General features: G+C 56.2%; 3 protein-coding genes across 3 annotated transcripts; 2 read left to right on the plus strand and 1 right to left on the minus strand.

The window, feature by feature from the left end:
• Positions 1-4,433: 4,433 nt before the first annotated feature.
• Positions 4,434-5,735, plus strand: LOC135314914 (inositol 1,4,5-trisphosphate receptor-interacting protein-like 1). Its single transcript, XM_064459968.1, is given in 1 exon segment — positions 4,434-5,735. A coding segment is annotated over 1 exon segment (1,302 nt).
• Positions 5,736-10,893: 5,158 nt separating this feature from the next.
• LOC135314915 (inositol 1,4,5-trisphosphate receptor-interacting protein-like 1) lies at positions 10,894-11,937 on the minus strand. Its single transcript, XM_064459969.1, has one exon. It carries the CDS (start codon positions 11,935-11,937, stop codon positions 10,894-10,896), a length of 1,044 nt encoding a protein of 347 aa, XP_064316039.1.
• A 186-nt stretch (positions 11,938-12,123) lies between these two features.
• LOC135314917 (inositol 1,4,5-trisphosphate receptor-interacting protein-like) lies at positions 12,124-16,654 on the plus strand. Its single transcript, XM_064459970.1, is given in 4 exon segments — positions 12,124-12,224; positions 12,299-12,489; positions 12,579-12,760; positions 15,350-16,654. Coding segments are annotated over 4 exon segments (1,779 nt in total).
• Positions 16,655-16,877: the final 223 nt, after the last annotated feature.

Raw genomic sequence — 16,877 nt, forward strand, 5'->3', positions numbered from 1 at the left:
AGTCACCTTGCTGCACCCCAAACAGCATCTCAATCAGGAGGAGACTATCAGAAGCATCCACAACCCGGAGCTTGCAGGAGCGCCTGGACGGCAGCACTGTGAGGCGGCTGTGTCGCGACCGAGGCAAAACCCGCCAGGCTGCACGTACCAATATTTGGAACCAGCGTGTGGTTTTCTCCACGTCTAGGTAGGGGCCGGTGCAGAGGGTGCCTAGCAGGCTGGGACCCTGATTTCTCCTCAGCTCCTCCTTGGGGTGGTGGAGGAAGCACAGCATGTCCTTCACCAGCCGCTCCCTCATGCAGGTACACACCAGCTCCACGCGGAGGCGGGAGTTCCTTGCCGGCATCTCCTCATCAGTGCCCAGCTCGAGGTGGAAGGCGTGCCCGCGGGGGGCCTGCAGGGGCACGAGCAGGCGGTAGACGGCGTCATCCTCACGGGGACTCCAGCCTTGGCAGAAACTGCCCTCCCCAATGGCTGGCATCAGTCGCGGCATGAAACTATTCCTGCAGAGTCTTCGGCAGGTACGCAGAAGTTCATCCACCAGCTCCTCCACCATGACAAATGATTCTGGCACGTCCAGAAGGCGCTCCGCCAAAATTCTGCCCATATCCAGAGCAACACTGGGTTTTCCTTCTTGCTCCTGCCTGTGCCCCTTCTTTCTGCAACTGCCTTTCTTGCTGCATGTGTCGGTCTCATGGCTCCTTCTGCTGAGCCACCACCAGAGCCCAAAGAGCAGGACCAGGACTCCAGCAATGGCCCAGAACTGTCGCTGCTGCAAGGCAGCAAAGAGCAGAGCTCCCCAGGTCATGACGCTTGGCTCTTGGCTCGTCTGAACCTGGCTCCTTTGCCTCTGGCTGCTCTGCTTCAGCTCCTGCAGCAGCCGAGACATCTCCAGGCTCAGCAGCTGCGCACGTTGCTGCATGCGCTCGCGCGTGGCCTCATCCAGCTCATCACCAACCTTCTGCGGGTACCAAATGGTCCCTAGCAGAACCCGGATGAGGAATTCTGTGGCAGCCATGGCCTGCGGGAGGAGGGAGAGAAGGGGTTGAGTGTGGCTGGAAGGGAGGGAGGTGGTGGCGGGGGGAGCTGGGGGCAGGGAGGAGAGGGGGCAAGGCAGCTGGGAGGCAGCAAGGCCTGCGCCCACCCGCGGCAGCGGCATCACCGTGCCCTGCCCAAGGCGCTCCCACGAGCGGCTGTGCCCTCGATGCAGGGTGAGAACCCACCCCACCGGGGGCGCGCGCTTCTGCCCCGGCCCTCGTCCAGCCCAGCCTCTGCCTGCGTGCGCACTCACCGCTGGCCCAGGCTGTACTGGGGCAGGGCGTCCTGCTGGCGCCCCTGATAACCGCCCCCATTGTGACTCGTCCCCTCTGCTGTCACAGGCGCCAGAGCGCATCACGGGCACGCCCGCCGGCCAGCCCCGCCCCTCGGCCCCACCCCGGAGCAGCAACTCACAGCTCCCCAGGCAGCCAGAGCCCTGACAGCCAGAAAGCGCAGACCCACCCGGCAGGACAAGGCCGGGTGACTCGATTTGGGGAAATTACTTTATTAACAATCAACTCGGTTCACTTGGGTAAGTCGATATCACGGTGGGCGCAGGCTTTTCCACCGACACCTTGATGACAGCTGTGATGCCCCTCCTGACCACCATACCCCTGTCAGGCTGGCGCAGGAGGGATTTCCTGCTGCGGCTGCAGGATACCATGAGATACCTGCGCTGCTGCCTGGAGGAGAATCGCCTTGACCACCTCTTCTCTGGCAATGAGAACATGCCCCAGGAGATCATCTTGCCCCCTGCCTTCCAAACAGCTGAACCCCTCAACCTTTCCCAGGAAGGAACGCTAGTTAATTAAAACAAATTGCTGGTTAGGGAAGCTCTTCTCTCACATTCCCCGTGACCTTGGGCCAGCTGGAGTGGTAGACCTATTCAATGCTGCTTTTTCCTCAAGAGGGATGTGGAGAAGTGGCTGTAAGGCGTCATCACTGTAGTTTGCAGTTGTGGGAAACCAACAGGTCCAGCTATCAAGCAGTGACACTTCTCCACGGCTCTTAAATTGACAGGAGGGCTTCTGGTGGTCCAGTTCAACCTTCCTTTGGGACTGCCCCACGGCCACTTAATCTGTAGCTTTCAGGTACCGCAACAACAGGATCTATTAGGGTGCAGAGGATTGTGGGGGGTTGGGGTGCAGTTTCCTGGGAAGGACTTACAGCAGAACCTAGGCATCATGGCACTCTGGACACTTGTGCCAGGGTACAGCGAGGGCCAGCCGCTCCCTCAGGGCCTGGAAGTCAGGAGCTGAGTGTGCTAAGACAAAGGCCTGTCCCACCACCTCCACCCAGGTAGTGGGGCAGGCCTGGAGACCCTTGGCAGGTTCACTCATGCCTGCAGATCATCAAGCAGGTTCACGGTGATGAGGCAGGATGAGTTCAGGCCAGGAAGTCAACCTGCAGCTCAGGGCTGTGGGGACAAGGCCAGGCCGAGGCCAGGCTGGGATAGTGGCCCACTGGTGGGCCTGGCTCAACGGAGCCCATGGCCAGGCCAGGCAAGGCTGGGGGAAGCTGGAAACTGACAACCTGAAGTGTCGCTCTGACGGGGACTGACAGCCCTGGTTTGAGCTGCAGGGGGATTCTGGGCCATGGACAGGGCGGAGGGAAGGCCTGGGGGGGCTGGTCAGGGCCCTGGCAACCATGGAGGCAGCGTATCTCGTAAGCCAGTTAATTAATACTTTTTGCTCCTAAGCTAGGAGAGACCCATGACACCGTTTAGGGACCAGGGAAAGCGAAGCGATGCAGACTTCTTGCACGTGCGTTATTTACACAGTCGATTGCAGGGAAACCCACGTAGTGACATCCAGTGGCAATGGAGTGCAGGGAGCATTTCCTGCCTGTGACATGACACGCTGAGACAGGGTTTTCTTATGCCGAGTCCTGCTCTTGCTCCTTTCCACTCCCATCACGCCCACAGTTCAGCCATTTCCTTTTTCTACATATGGTGTTAGCTATCTTGCTTCGTCCTTGTGCATTCCCTGTCCTTTGGCAGATTATAGCCTGAAATTAACTCCAGTTTAATGGAAAAGGTTATCAGTTGCCATGGAAATGCCTTACCATGTGATTGTGGTTGTACTTCCTGTTGTGCTTAGGGCTGAAACCATTAGACGAGCCTTGTTTTTACACTTGCTTACAGTTCTATAGATATCTGTTACTCAAAACTGCGGACAGAATGTTCAGTCTTCTAACACAGGTCATTTTGGTTTTTATGCTGTGATCTTATGCCAAGCTGTTAAACACTTATGCTAAAGCTTTCTGCAACAGACATCCTCAGACTTCCTGGTTTGTTATTTAAGAACTGCAAAGCCAAATTCCTGCTGATAACTATTAACTGTCAAGGAAATAGGTTGATTTCCATGAACAAAGAGAATGCTGAAGCTGGTCGCTTGCCTTTGCTGGCTGGCTGATACTGAGATAAGAGCTCTAGGATGCAGGAGGTATGGGCCGCTGTGCCAGGCAGCCTAGCACGGAAAACTGCCCAATGCTGGGTGACTCTTGGCCTTAGTGTTAGCGACTGTAAACAGCACCTCCTTTTCCTCAGGGGTATACCTGCCACCACTAATAGCTCATCTGGGGATCTGTGCTGGCTCTTTCTTTGTTCATCGTATATATTAGGGATTCCAGTAATGCAGTTGATTGGTAATAAAGTAATAAATTAATGAAGTAATTTCCCCTAATCGAGTCACTGTTTTGCCAGTGGTGGTAATTGCTGAGTGATCTCCCTGTCTTTATCGAAAAGCACTGCATTTTGTTGTCATTTTCTCCTCCTGCAGTGATGTGGAGCGGCAATGATTGAGCGGTTTGGTGAGACCTGGTGCCCAGCTGTGCTCAACCACTGACAGTATCCATGGCACATGTCACCGGATCTTAGGTTTGGTGAGGGTTTCAGGGGTCTTTTGTCTGCTTTGTAAGGGGAGCCATTGGGCTATCAAGCTATGGATGCTTGAAGCAGCTGTGAGTTGCTGCTCCGGGGTGGGGCCGAGGGGCGGGGCTGGCCGGCGGGCGTGCCCGTGATGCGCTCTGGCGCCTGTGACAGCAGAGGGGACGAGTCACAATGGGGGCGGTTATCAGGGGCGCCAGCAGGACGCCCTGCCCCAGTACAGCCTGGGCCAGCGGTGAGTGCGCACGCAGGCAGAGGCTGGGCTGGACGAGGGCCGGGGCAGAAGCGCGCGCCCCCGGTGGGGTGGGTTCTCACCCTGCATCGAGGGCACAGCCGCTCGTGGGAGCGCCTTGGGCAGGGCACGGTGATGCCGCTGCCGCGGGTGGGCGCAGGCCTTGCTGCCTCCCAGCTGCCTTGCCCCCTCTCCTCCCTGCCCCCAGCTCCCCCCGCCACCACCTCCCTCCCTTCCAGCCACACTCAACCCCTTCTCTCCCTCCTCCCGCAGGCCATGGCTGCCACAGAATTCCTCATCCGGGTTCTGCTAGGGACCATTTGGTACCCGCAGAAGGTCGGTGATGAGCTGGATGAGGCCACGCGTGAGCGCATGCAGCAACGTGCTCAGCTGCTGAGCCTGGAGATGTCTCGGCTGCTGCAGGAGCTGGAGCAGAGCAGCCAGGAGCAGAGCAATGTGGCCTGGGGAGCTCTGCTCTTTGCTGCCTTGCAGCAGCGACAGTTCTGGGCCATTGCTGGAGTCCTGGTCCTGCTCTTTGGGCTCTGGTGGTGGCTCAGCAGAAGGAGCCATGAGACCGACACATGCAGCAAGAAAGGCAGTTGCAGAAAGAAGGGGCACAGGCAGGAGCAAGAAGGAAAACCCAGTGTTGCTCTGGATGTGGGCAGAATTTTGGCGGAGCGCCTTCTGGACGTGCCAGAATCATTTGTCATGGTGGAGGAGCTGGTGGATGAACTTCTGCGTACCTGCCGAAGACTCTGCAGGAATAGTTTCATGCCGCGACTGATGCCAGCCATTGGGGAGGGTAGTTTCTGCCAAGGCTGGAGTCCCCGTGAGGATGACGCCGTCTACCGCCTGCTCGTGCCCCTGCAGGCCCCCCACGGGCACGCCTTCCACCTCGAGCTGGGCACTGATGAGGAGATGCCGGCAAGGAACTCCCGCCTCCGCGTGGAGCTGGTGTGTACCTGCACGAGGGAGCGGCTGGTGAAGGACATGCTGTGCTTCCTCCACCACCCCAAGGAGGAGCTGAGGAGAAATCAGGGTCCCAGCCTGCTAGGCACCCTCTGCACCGGCCCCTACCTAGACGTGGAGAAAACCACACGTTGGTTCCAGACATTGGTACGTGCAGCCTGGCAGGTTTTGCCTCGGTCGCAACACAGCCGCCTCACAGTGCTGCCCTCCAGGCGCTCCTGCAAGCTCCGGGTTGTGGATGCTTCTGATAGTCTCCTCCTGATTGAGATGCTGTTTGGGGTGCAGCAAGGTGACTCGGACACCTTCCTGAGCATCGAGTAGGCAGAGGCCAGGCTTACCATCAGCGGGACGTGGCCAGAGAGCTGTGCTATGGCAGAGGTGCACATCTTCACGCACAGGGCCAGGCGTGGCGGCACTCCCCGGGGAGCTGGTCCTGCAGAACCAAGCACGCTGGACACGGAGAACACACAGCTCCGTCAGCTGTGGGAATTGCTGCTGCGCCTTTCCTGCGCAGAAGAAGCACGCCCTGGGGAGCGGGGCCCCATGCAGCTGAAGGGGCCGTTGCAAGGAGGCTTGCGACAGAGACACCCGTTGCCTGCTGGACGGTGACTGCCCTTCCTCTCTGAGAGACACTGTCCCCTCCGGGACCTTTACTCTGTGCCAAGGTGCCAATAAATCGTGTCTTTGAATAAACGCTGATTCTGCGAGTGTCTGTGCGCCACTTTGTTGGGGAACATGGGCACGGGGTGCTCCCTGCTCAGCTGGCGCAGTTAGAGAGCATTTTGCAGAAGAGCTGATGCAGTGGGCTCTGGTTTCGCTGATTGTTTAACTATGGCCCGCCCTGTCTGTGCTCCTGCCATGGGCCTCATCCTGCAGAAGGGCTTTGGGAAATGAAAGCCTGCCACAGCATCTGAGATACTGCTTCGCAAATGCCTCTGTAGATGAGAATGGGTAGGTATTGGATAGGTAGAATATGTCTGGACCTATGTATAAATATAATGAGGTAGCCGGCTACGTTATGCTTGATTTGTGGAAAACCACCGAGCAGCCAGGCTTGCGCAACCCTGAAGTAAATTAGCAATGTCTCTCCTGAGGGTGTGATTATCGACTCGTTGCACACCGGGCAGCGAATCCGCTTTTCGGACAACATCTGTGCGCCTGACGGCCTTGGGCTGCGCGCGGGAGGCCCTGGCCAGCAGGCAGCAGGTCTTGGGAGAGTTGGGCGGTGCTGGCTGTCCCCGCAACCGCTTCCAACCATGGGAAGTGTTAGGAAACTTTCGCAACTGTCCCGCACCGACTCAGGAGAGAGGCTAGGGTGCAAAGTACAGAATTACAAGAGAAATTCTTTATTCATGCGCATGAGGTGTCCCATGCAAACTGGGGCACTCCAAACATGGTTTTACACGAGGTTCTTATACCTTTCTCTAGCATTCAGGCACAACGTGATTTGACCAAGCGCTACTTAACACGCACATACTACTATTTTGCAAAGCAGCCGTCGTTCTGTGGCATCACCATCCACCTGTTCTTTCTGGATCTAAACGACCCTGGAGTTGGTCTTGCTACAGGTACTTATCTATGACGCCAGCTAACGGGAGGCTTTCACAGAGGTGTTTGTTAGAGGGGCTTGGATGCAGATGTGACCGTGTGGGATTGGAGAATTCAGAGCACGGGAGTAACGGACAGCATCCAGGAACTTCAAGCGGGCAAAGTTGAGCCATCACCTGCATTAGAACCGGTGCCACCAGGAAAGCACGTCAGGTATTAGCAATTGGAGATTCTATGAGTGTGGCGAAACACTGGAACAGGTTGCCCAGAGAGGTGGTAGATGCCCCACCCCTGGAAACATTCAAGGTCAGGTTGGACAGGGCGCCGAGCAACCTGACCCAGTGGAAGATGTGTGGAATAATCGGTGGGGGTGACTTAGAAATTAAACTTATGTTTTTAGAAAAGGTACAGCATGGAAGAGTCTTGCAGGGTAGCGTGCGGCTGACAGGTGAGCAATCCATTCCATGGAAGTCCCCTAGGCTCGTAACCTTAGATGTCAGCGATGCCAGGAGAACTTGGTGTTCTGACTCTAGGAGGATTTGTCCGGAGGGTGGAACGGTGTGGAGACACCATGGCCAGGCTCCGTGACCACGGAGCTGGTACACTGCACATTTGCCCAGGCTCCGTGACCACGGAGCTGGTACACTGCACGTTTGCTACCCCGAGCCAACAGTCTGTCATGGTTTTGACAAAATGCTGTCCTTTTTATCATTATAATACCAAAACACACCTCCGTCCCAAAAGCTACTGCTACAAAAGTTTGCGGATACTATCCTTCAAAGTCCGAGCCTCCCCGTAAGAGGAAGCGGCGTATCCAGAAAGTTCCCAAAATAAAACTCAATAGCAACAAAGTCACTATTAAGCAGGCATTCTTTATTACAGCGCTGGGCAGCACTGGGGATTGCTCCACCACGAGTGCTCCAGTGATTCGGTAAACTTCCAAAGATTATTATGCTATAAAGTCATGCATAGTCATAAGGTTCCCGAGGATTCATTAACGTATGGAAAAGTTCAATCCGCGTGCATAGTTGTCTTTTTAGTGGTCTTCGGGGGTCCTCCAGTGGTCTCCGATGGTCTTCCTCACCTGTCCGATGGTTGAACTTTGGGTTTCCTTTGCCTATATATAGTCACTGAATTATCTCATCAGTCCTTTGGCCTTGGACTATCACAAGAGGCTGATGCTTATCTCGGCACTGATGTCCCGAGTCTATGTTATCGATGAATTTACGAGCTTATTCAAGGTCCTTTTAATCCTATCAGGCACCAAGTGGCATTCTTCAAATACCTAACACTATCTTTGCAAGGGAGGAAGCCACAAGACAAGAAGGATGCGTACAATTAGGTCTGAGTCAGGGACTGTCAGGGGTTTAGTCCTTTCACTACCTGCCTCTAAGATGCAACCACCCCTCACTGGGCAAAGCAAGGGAATTTTACACCAATCATAATAAAGGTGCGTATGACTAGAGTCACTCAAGCTCCACCTGAAAGGTAAAAAATAGTATAAATTAGGTTAAGAGAAAAAGGGTGTTGGGGAAGATACCATCGCGTACCACTCTGACTGATGTGCTGAGTACAGCGGAGCACGTCTGAAATATCTTTATGCTAATGCGCACAGCAGGAGGAATAAAGAAGAGGAGCTAGAAGCTTTGGCCCAGTCCCAGAGCTAGAACGTCATCGGCGTACGCAAAAGCTGGTGGGATGAGTCCTGTGACTGGTGTGCCGTGACGTGGCAGACGCTTACGGGCTCTTCAGGAGAGAGAGGCAGGGCAGGTGAGGTGGAGGGGTTGATTCAGGGAATGCACAGTTAAACGTCACCAATGCAATCTAGTGTAGCGCAACAAATGTTGGGGCCCGGAGCCAAAACTCAGCCAGGATAACGAGGTAGCCTTGGGCTGTAAGGTAACAGGCAGAGCTTGCACGATGACGGAAACTTGTTGCTTTGGGGGAGTCAGAGGGGCGTCAGGACAAGAAGCGCCTAAACAAAGTTATAAGGACGCTGCAGAACTACCAAACTCCTGTCTGGAAACCACCCCGTGATCCCTGAGGTTCCCCTCAGAAGCACCCGGGACAAACAGGCAACAGCCTCAGACTGCCACTGCTGTAAGGGGCCTCAGGCAAGAATGCACCCAAGGATGTAATCTTCCCAAGCCTGATGGGGAACATCCTGGGGGGGATGCAAACAACCTAGCAGCAGGTGCCACTCAAAACCAAGACAAAAGGAGCTAAGGACATCTCCATCTAGATAAGAGTCAGAACACCCGTTGAAACCAACACCCCTTGCAATACACTGGCAAGATTACTGGATGGGCCAACTCATGACCGACCATATGTGGAAGAAGGGACTTAAAATGCATGCGTAATTAAGAGGCAAGTATTATAATTAGTGCCAGGAAATCTAATGCGTATGTATATAACTGAGCAATATAAGCTTTGTCCATCAGGACTTGCAGTGTGCAAGTCAGGAGGAGCGACGCCCCTTGCACCCAGGGCTGCAATAAACCTACCTGCTTTATAACTCTCCGTGAGTTGTAGAGTTTGTTTCCGCGCCTCAGGGTAGCACTGGGTGGAAAGGAGGGGCTGGACTGTGCACAGGGCTTGCAGCTGGGGACGGCATGGTTGAGAGCCGCCGCCTAAGGGTGAAGGGGAAAGCAAATAAAGCGGATGCTTTTGTGGCAGCCTACCACTGACCATCCAGCCAGGGCGATGCCACCGATGAATTATTGGACTAGGAAGTAAGGGATATCTCTGGATCAACTGCCCTCTTCCTTATGGGTGGTTTGAACTTCCCAGGCGTCAACTGGGAATATCGTACAGTGGACGCAAACAGGTCCAGGAAATTCCTGAAGCACACTGAAGATAACTTCTTGGTTATCTTAGCAGGTGCTAAGGGGGCCGACCAGGAAAGGTGCCCTCCTAGATTTGTTGCTTGTAAAGAAAGAGGGAGTGGTGGGCAATGTGGTGATTGGTGGCTGTCTTGGTCACTAGTTACAGTGACCACGAAGTAACGGAGTTCCCAGGCGTTGGCGATAGAGGAAAGCTGCCAGCAGAACTTGGAGCCTGGATGCGGGGAGAGGTGACTTGGGGCTGCTGAAGCAGCTAGTTAGTAAGGTTCCCTGGGAATCTGCTTTCACGGGTATTGGCTGTCCATGGATGCTGGCCACTTTGTAAGAGCCATCTCTTAAGAGCGCAGGAGCAGGCAATTCCAAGGTGTCAGAAGTCAAGCAAGTGGGGCAGAGGGCCGGCTTGGCTGAACAGGGATCCTCTTCAAGAACATAGGTGGAGAAGGAAAGTGTACGGACACTGGAAGCAAGGAAAGAGAGGCGACACGAGAAGACGACAGAGATGGGGCTTGCCACTGTAGGGGGAAAATCTGTGCAGCCAAAGCTCGGTTAGAGTTCAAGCTGGCCAGCACTAGGACATGAGGAAATGGACTGACGCTGCGTCAGGGGAATTTCAGATTGGACATTAGGAAAAGGTTCTTCACTAAGAGGGTGGCTGGTCACTGGAACAGGCTCCCCGGGGAAGCGGTCACGGCAGCAAGCCTGCCAGAGTTCAAGGGGCGTCTGGATGATGCTCTTTAGTCATATGACTTAGTTTTAGGTAGCCCTGCAAGGAGCAGGGAGTTGGACACAATGATCCTTATGGGTCCCTTCCAACTTGAGCTATTCTATGGCTCTTTGACAATAATCTGAGGGCCGCTGTACAAGGCTAGCAAGTTTCCTGGTAACCCAAGCCGCAGGGAGGTGAACGCTTCCTGTAAAGGCAGGTCTGCTCAGCAGAACAGGGCAGTAGTGAACGGCTTCTTTGTTTTGCTTTACCTGGCCACGTAGCTTTTGCTGCTAAACTGTCCTCTCTCAACCCACAAGTCTTCCCCCTTTCACCCTGCTGATGCACTCAGCCTGCCCACTGTTGGCAAGGGATTGAGCAGCTGCGTGATGCCAAGCTGCCTACTAGGATTAGCCTGCACCACCTGGGAAGGCAAGGCCCAATGAATCACTGAAACCAGAGGGCACTGCACCCGCTCTTCTGCAAAATGTTGGCCGACTGTGTGGCAGCTGAGCTGTCAGCACCCCATGCCCGCATTCCCCAGCAAAGTGATGCATGGAACCTCAGGGACGCAGCGCTTGTGTGTTCAACAAGTGATTTATTGGCATGTTGGCACCTCTGCCATAGCACAGCTCTCTGGCCACGTCCCGCTGATGGTAAGCCTGGCCTCTGCCTACTCGATGCTCAGGAAGGTGTCCGAGTCACCTTGCTGCACCCCAAACAGCATCTCAATCAGGAGGAGACTATCAGAAGCATCCACAACCCGGAGCTTGCAGGAGCGCCTGGAGGGCAGCACTGTGAGGCGGCTGTGTCGCGACCGAGGCAAAACCCGCCAGGCTGCACGTACCAATATCTGGAACCAGCGTGTGGTTTTCTCCACGTCTAGGTAGGGGCCGGTGCAGAGGGTGCCTAGCAGGCTGGGACCCTGATTTCTCCTCAGCTCCTCCTTGGGGTGGTGGAGGAAGCACAGCATGTCCTTCACCAGCCGCTCCCTCATGCAGGTACACACCAGCTCCACGCGGAGGCGGGAGTTCCTTGCCGGCATCTCCTCATCAGTGCCCAGCTCGAGGTGGAAGGCGTGCCCGCGGGGGGCCTGCAGGGGCACGAGCAGGCGGTAGACGGCGTCATCCTCACGGGGACTCCAGCCTTGGCAGAAACTGCCCTCCCCAATGGCTGGCATCAGTCGCGGCATGAAACTATTCCTGCAGAGTCTTCGGCAGGTACGCAGAAGTTCATCCACCAGCTCCTCCACCATGACAAATGATTCTGGCACGTCCAGAAGGCGCTCCGCCAAAATTCTGCCCATATCCAGAGCAACACTGGGTTTTCCTTCTTGCTCCTGCCTGTGCCCCTTCTTTCTGCAACTGCCTTTCTTGCTGCATGTGTCGGTCTCATGGCTCCTTCTGCTGAGCCACCACCAGAGCCCAAAGAGCAGGACCAGGACTCCAGCAATGGCCCAGAACTGTCGCTGCTGCAAGGCAGCAAAGAGCAGAGCTCCCCAGGTCATGACGCTTGGCTCTTGGCTCGTCTGAACCTGGCTCCTTTGCCTCTGGCTGCTCTGCTTCAGCTCCTGCAGCAGCCGAGACATCTCCAGGCTCAGCAGCTGCGCACGTTGCTGCATGCGCTCGCGCGTGGCCTCATCCAGCTCATCACCAACCTTCTGCGGGTACCAAATGGTCCCTAGCAGAACCCGGATGAGGAATTCTGTGGCAGCCATGGCCTGCGGGAGGAGGGAGAGAAGGGGTTGAGTGTGGCTGGAAGGGAAGGAGGTGGTGGCGGGGGGAGCTGGGGGCAGGGAGGAGAGGGGGCAAGGCAGCTGGGAGGCAGCAAGGCCTGCGCCCACCCGCGGCAGCGGCATCACCGTGCCCTGCCCAAGGCGCTCCCACGAGCGGCTGTGCCCTCGATGCAGGGTGAGAACCCACCCCACCGGGGGCGCGCGCTTCTGCCCCGGCCCTCGTCCAGCCCAGCCTCTGCCTGCGTGCGCACTCACCGCTGGCCCAGGCTGTACTGGGGCAGGGCGTCCTGCTGGCGCCCCTGATAACCGCCCCCATTGTGACTCGTCCCCTCTGCTGTCACAGGCGCCAGAGCGCATCACGGGCACGCCCGCCGGCCAGCCCCGCCCCTCGGCCCCACCCCGGAGCAGCAACTCACAGCTCCCCAGGCAGCCAGAGCCCTGACAGCCAGAAAGCGCAGACCCACCCGGCAGGACAAGGCCGGGTGACTCGATTTGGGGAAATTACTTTATTAACAATCAACTCGGTTCACTTGGGTAAGTCGATATCACGGTGGGCGCAGGCTTTTCCACCGACACCTTGATGACAGCTGTGATGCCCCTCCTGACCACCATACCCCTGTCAGGCTGGCGCAGGAGGGATTTCCTGCTGCGGCTGCAGGATACCATGAGATACCTGCGCTGCTGCCTGGAGGAGAATCGCCTTGACCACCTCTTCTCTGGCAATGAGAACATGCCCCAGGAGATCATCTTGCCCCCTGCCTTCCAAACAGCTGAACCCCTCAACCTTTCCCAGGAAGGAACGCTAGTTAATTAAAACAAATTGCTGGTTAGGGAAGCTCTTCTCTCACATTCCCCGTGACCTTGGGCCAGCTGGAGTGGTAGACCTATTCAATGCTGCTTTTTCCTCAAGAGGGATGTGGAGAAGTGGCTGTAAGGCGTCATCACTGTAGTTTGCAGTTGTGGGAAACCAACAGGTCCAGCTATCAAGCAGTGACACTTCTCCACGGCTCTTAAATTGACAGGAGGGCTTCTGGTGGTCCAGTTCAACCTTCCTTTGGGACTGCCCCACGGCCACTTAATCTGTAGCTTTCAGGTACCGCAACAACAGGATCTATTAGGGTGCAGAGGATTGTGGGGGGTTGGGGTGCAGTTTCCTGGGAAGGACTTACAGCAGAACCTAGGCATCATGGCACTCTGGACACTTGTGCCAGGGTACAGCGAGGGCCAGCCGCTCCCTCAGGGCCTGGAAGTCAGGAGCTGAGTGTGCTAAGACAAAGGCCTGTCCCACCACCTCCACCCAGGTAGTGGGGCAGGCCTGGAGACCCTTGGCAGGTTCACTCATGCCTGCAGATCATCAAGCAGGTTCACGGTGATGAGGCAGGATGAGTTCAGGCCAGGAAGTCAACCTGCAGCTCAGGGCTGTGGGGACAAGGCCAGGCCGAGGCCAGGCTGGGATAGTGGCCCACTGGTGGGCCTGGCTCAACGGAGCCCATGGCCAGGCCAGGCAAGGCTGGGGGAAGCTGGAAACTGACAACCTGAAGTGTCGCTCTGACGGGGACTGACAGCCCTGGTTTGAGCTGCAGGGGGATTCTGGGCCATGGACAGGGCGGAGGGAAGGCCTGGGGGGGCTGGTCAGGGCCCTGGCAACCATGGAGGCAGCGTATCTCGTAAGCCAGTTAATTAATACTTTTTGCTCCTAAGCTAGGAGAGACCCATGACACCGTTTAGGGACCAGGGAAAGCGAAGCGATGCAGACTTCTTGCACGTGCGTTATTTACACAGTCGATTGCAGGGAAACCCACGTAGTGACATCCAGTGGCAATGGAGTGCAGGGAGCATTTCCTGCCTGTGACATGACACGCTGAGACAGGGTTTTCTTATGCCGAGTCCTGCTCTTGCTCCTTTCCACTCCCATCACGCCCACAGTTCAGCCATTTCCTTTTTCTACATATGGTGTTAGCTATCTTGCTTCGTCCTTGTGCATTCCCTGTCCTTTGGCAGATTATAGCCTGAAATTAACTCCAGTTTAATGGAAAAGGTTATCAGTTGCCATGGAAATGCCTTACCATGTGATTGTGGTTGTACTTCCTGTTGTGCTTAGGGCTGAAACCATTAGACGAGCCTTGTTTTTACACTTGCTTACAGTTCTATAGATATCTGTTACTCAAAACTGCGGACAGAATGTTCAGTCTTCTAACACAGGTCATTTTGGTTTTTATGCTGTGATCTTATGCCAAGCTGTTAAACACTTATGCTAAAGCTTTCTGCAACAGACATCCTCAGACTTCCTGGTTTGTTATTTAAGAACTGCAAAGCCAAATTCCTGCTGATAACTATTAACTGTCAAGGAAATAGGTTGATTTCCATGAACAAAGAGAATGCTGAAGCTGGTCGCTTGCCTTTGCTGGCTGGCTGATACTGAGATAAGAGCTCTAGGATGCAGGAGGTATGGGCCGCTGTGCCAGGCAGCCTAGCACGGAAAACTGCCCAATGCTGGGTGACTCTTGGCCTTAGTGTTAGCGACTGTAAACAGCACCTCCTTTTCCTCAGGGGTATACCTGCCACCACTAATAGCTCATCTGGGGATCTGTGCTGGCTCTTTCTTTGTTCATCGTATATATTAGGGATTCCAGTAATGCAGTTGATTGGTAATAAAGTAATAAATTAATGAAGTAATTTCCCCTAATCGAGTCACTGTTTTGCCAGTGGTGGTAATTGCTGAGTGATCTCCCTGTCTTTATCGAAAAGCACTGCATTTTGTTGTCATTTTCTCCTCCTGCAGTGATGTGGAGCGGCAATGATTGAGCGGTTTGGTGAGACCTGGTGCCCAGCTGTGCTCAACCACTGACAGTATCCATGGCACATGTCACCGGATCTCAGGTTTGGTGAGGGTTTCAGGGGTCTTTTGTCTGCTTTGTAAGGGGAGCCATTGGGCTATCAAGCTATGGATGCTTGAAGCAGCTGTGAGTTGCTGCTCCGGGGTGGGGCCGAGGGGCGGGGCTGGCCGGCGGGCGTGCCCGTGATGCGCTCTGGCGCCTGTGACAGCAGAGGGGACGAGTCACAATGGGGGCGGTTATCAGGGGCGCCAGCAGGACGCCCTGCCCCAGTACAGCCTGGGCCAGCGGTGAGTGCGCACACAGGCAGAGGCTGGGCTGGACGAGGGCCGGGGCAGAAGCGCGCGCCCCCGGTGGGGTGGGTTCTCACCCTGCATCGAGGGCACAGCCGCTCGTGGGAGCGCCTTGGGCAGGGCACGGTGATGCCGCTGCCGCGGGTGGGCGCAGGCCTTGCTGCCTCCCAGCTGCCTTGCCCCCTCTCCTCCCTGCCCCCAGCTCCCCCCGCCACCACCTCCCTCCCTTCCAGCCACACTCAACCCCTTCTCTCCCTCCTCCCGCAGGCCATGGCTGCCACAGAATTCCTCATCCGGGTTCTGCTAGGGACCATTTGGTACCCGCAGAAGGTCGGTGATGAGCTGGATGAGGCCACGCGTGAGCGCATGCAGCAACGTGCTCAGCTGCTGAGCCTGGAGATGTCTCGGCTGCTGCAGGAGCTGGAGCAGAGCAGCCAGGAGCAGAGCAATGTGGCCTGGGGAGCTCTGCTCTTTGCTGCCTTGCAGCAGCGACAGTTCTGGGCCATTGCTGGAGTCCTGGTCCTGCTCTTTGGGCTCTGGTGGTGGCTCAGCAGAAGGAGCCATGAGACCGACACATGCAGCAAGAAAGGCAGTTGCAGAAAGAAGGGGCACAGGCAGGAGCAAGAAGGAAAACCCAGTGTTGCTCTGGATGTGGGCAGAATTTTGGCGGAGCGCCTTCTGGACGTGCCAGAATCATTTGTCATGGTGGAGGAGCTGGTGGATGAACTTCTGCGTACCTGCCGAAGACTCTGCAGGAATAGTTTCATGCCGCGACTGATGCCAGCCATTGGGGAGGGTAGTTTCTGCCAAGGCTGGAGTCCCCGTGAGGATGACGCCGTCTACCGCCTGCTCGTGCCCCTGCAGGCCCCCCACGGGCACGCCTTCCACCTCGAGCTGGGCACTGATGAGGAGATGCCGGCAAGGAACTCCCGCCTCCGCGTGGAGCTGGTGTGTACCTGCACGAGGGAGCGGCTGGTGAAGGACATGCTGTGCTTCCTCCACCACCCCAAGGAGGAGCTGAGGAGAAATCAGGGTCCCAGCCTGCTAGGCACCCTCTGCACCGGCCCCTACCTAGACGTGGAGAAAACCACACGTTGGTTCCAGACATTGGTACGTGCAGCCTGGCAGGTTTTGCCTCGGTCGCAACACAGCCGCCTCACAGTGCTGCCCTCCAGGCGCTCCTGCAAGCTCCGGGTTGTGGATGCTTCTGATAGTCTCCTCCTGATTGAGATGCTGTTTGGGGTGCAGCAAGGTGACTCGGACACCTTCCTGAGCATCGAGTAGGCAGAGGCCAGGCTTACCATCAGCGGGACGTGGCCAGAGAGCTGTGCTATGGCAGAGGTGCACATCTTCACGCACAGGGCCAGGCGTGGCGGCACTCCCCGGGGAGCTGGTCCTGCAGAACCAAGCACGCTGGACACGGAGAACACACAGCTCCGTCAGCTGTGGGAATTGCTGCTGCGCCTTTCCTGCGCAGAAGAAGCACGCCCTGGGGAGCGGGGCCCCATGCAGCTGAAGGGGCCGTTGCAAGGAGGCTTGCGACAGAGACACCCGTTGCCTGCTGGACGGTGACTGCCCTTCCTCTCTGAGAGACACTGTCCCCTCCGGGACCTTTACTCTGTGCCAAGGTGCCAATAAATCGTGTCTTTGAATAAACGCTGATTCTGCGAGTGTCTGTGCGCCACTTTGTTGGGGAACATGGGCACGGGGTGCTCCCTGCTCAGCTGGCGCAGTTAGAGAGCATTTTGCAGAAGAGCTGATGCAGTGGGCTCTGGTTTCGCTGATTGTTTAACTA

The sequence above is a fragment of the Phalacrocorax carbo genome, chromosome 9, assembly GCF_963921805.1.
Source record: "Phalacrocorax carbo chromosome 9, bPhaCar2.1, whole genome shotgun sequence".
In the NCBI taxonomy this organism is placed as follows: Eukaryota; Metazoa; Chordata; class Aves; order Suliformes; family Phalacrocoracidae; genus Phalacrocorax; species Phalacrocorax carbo.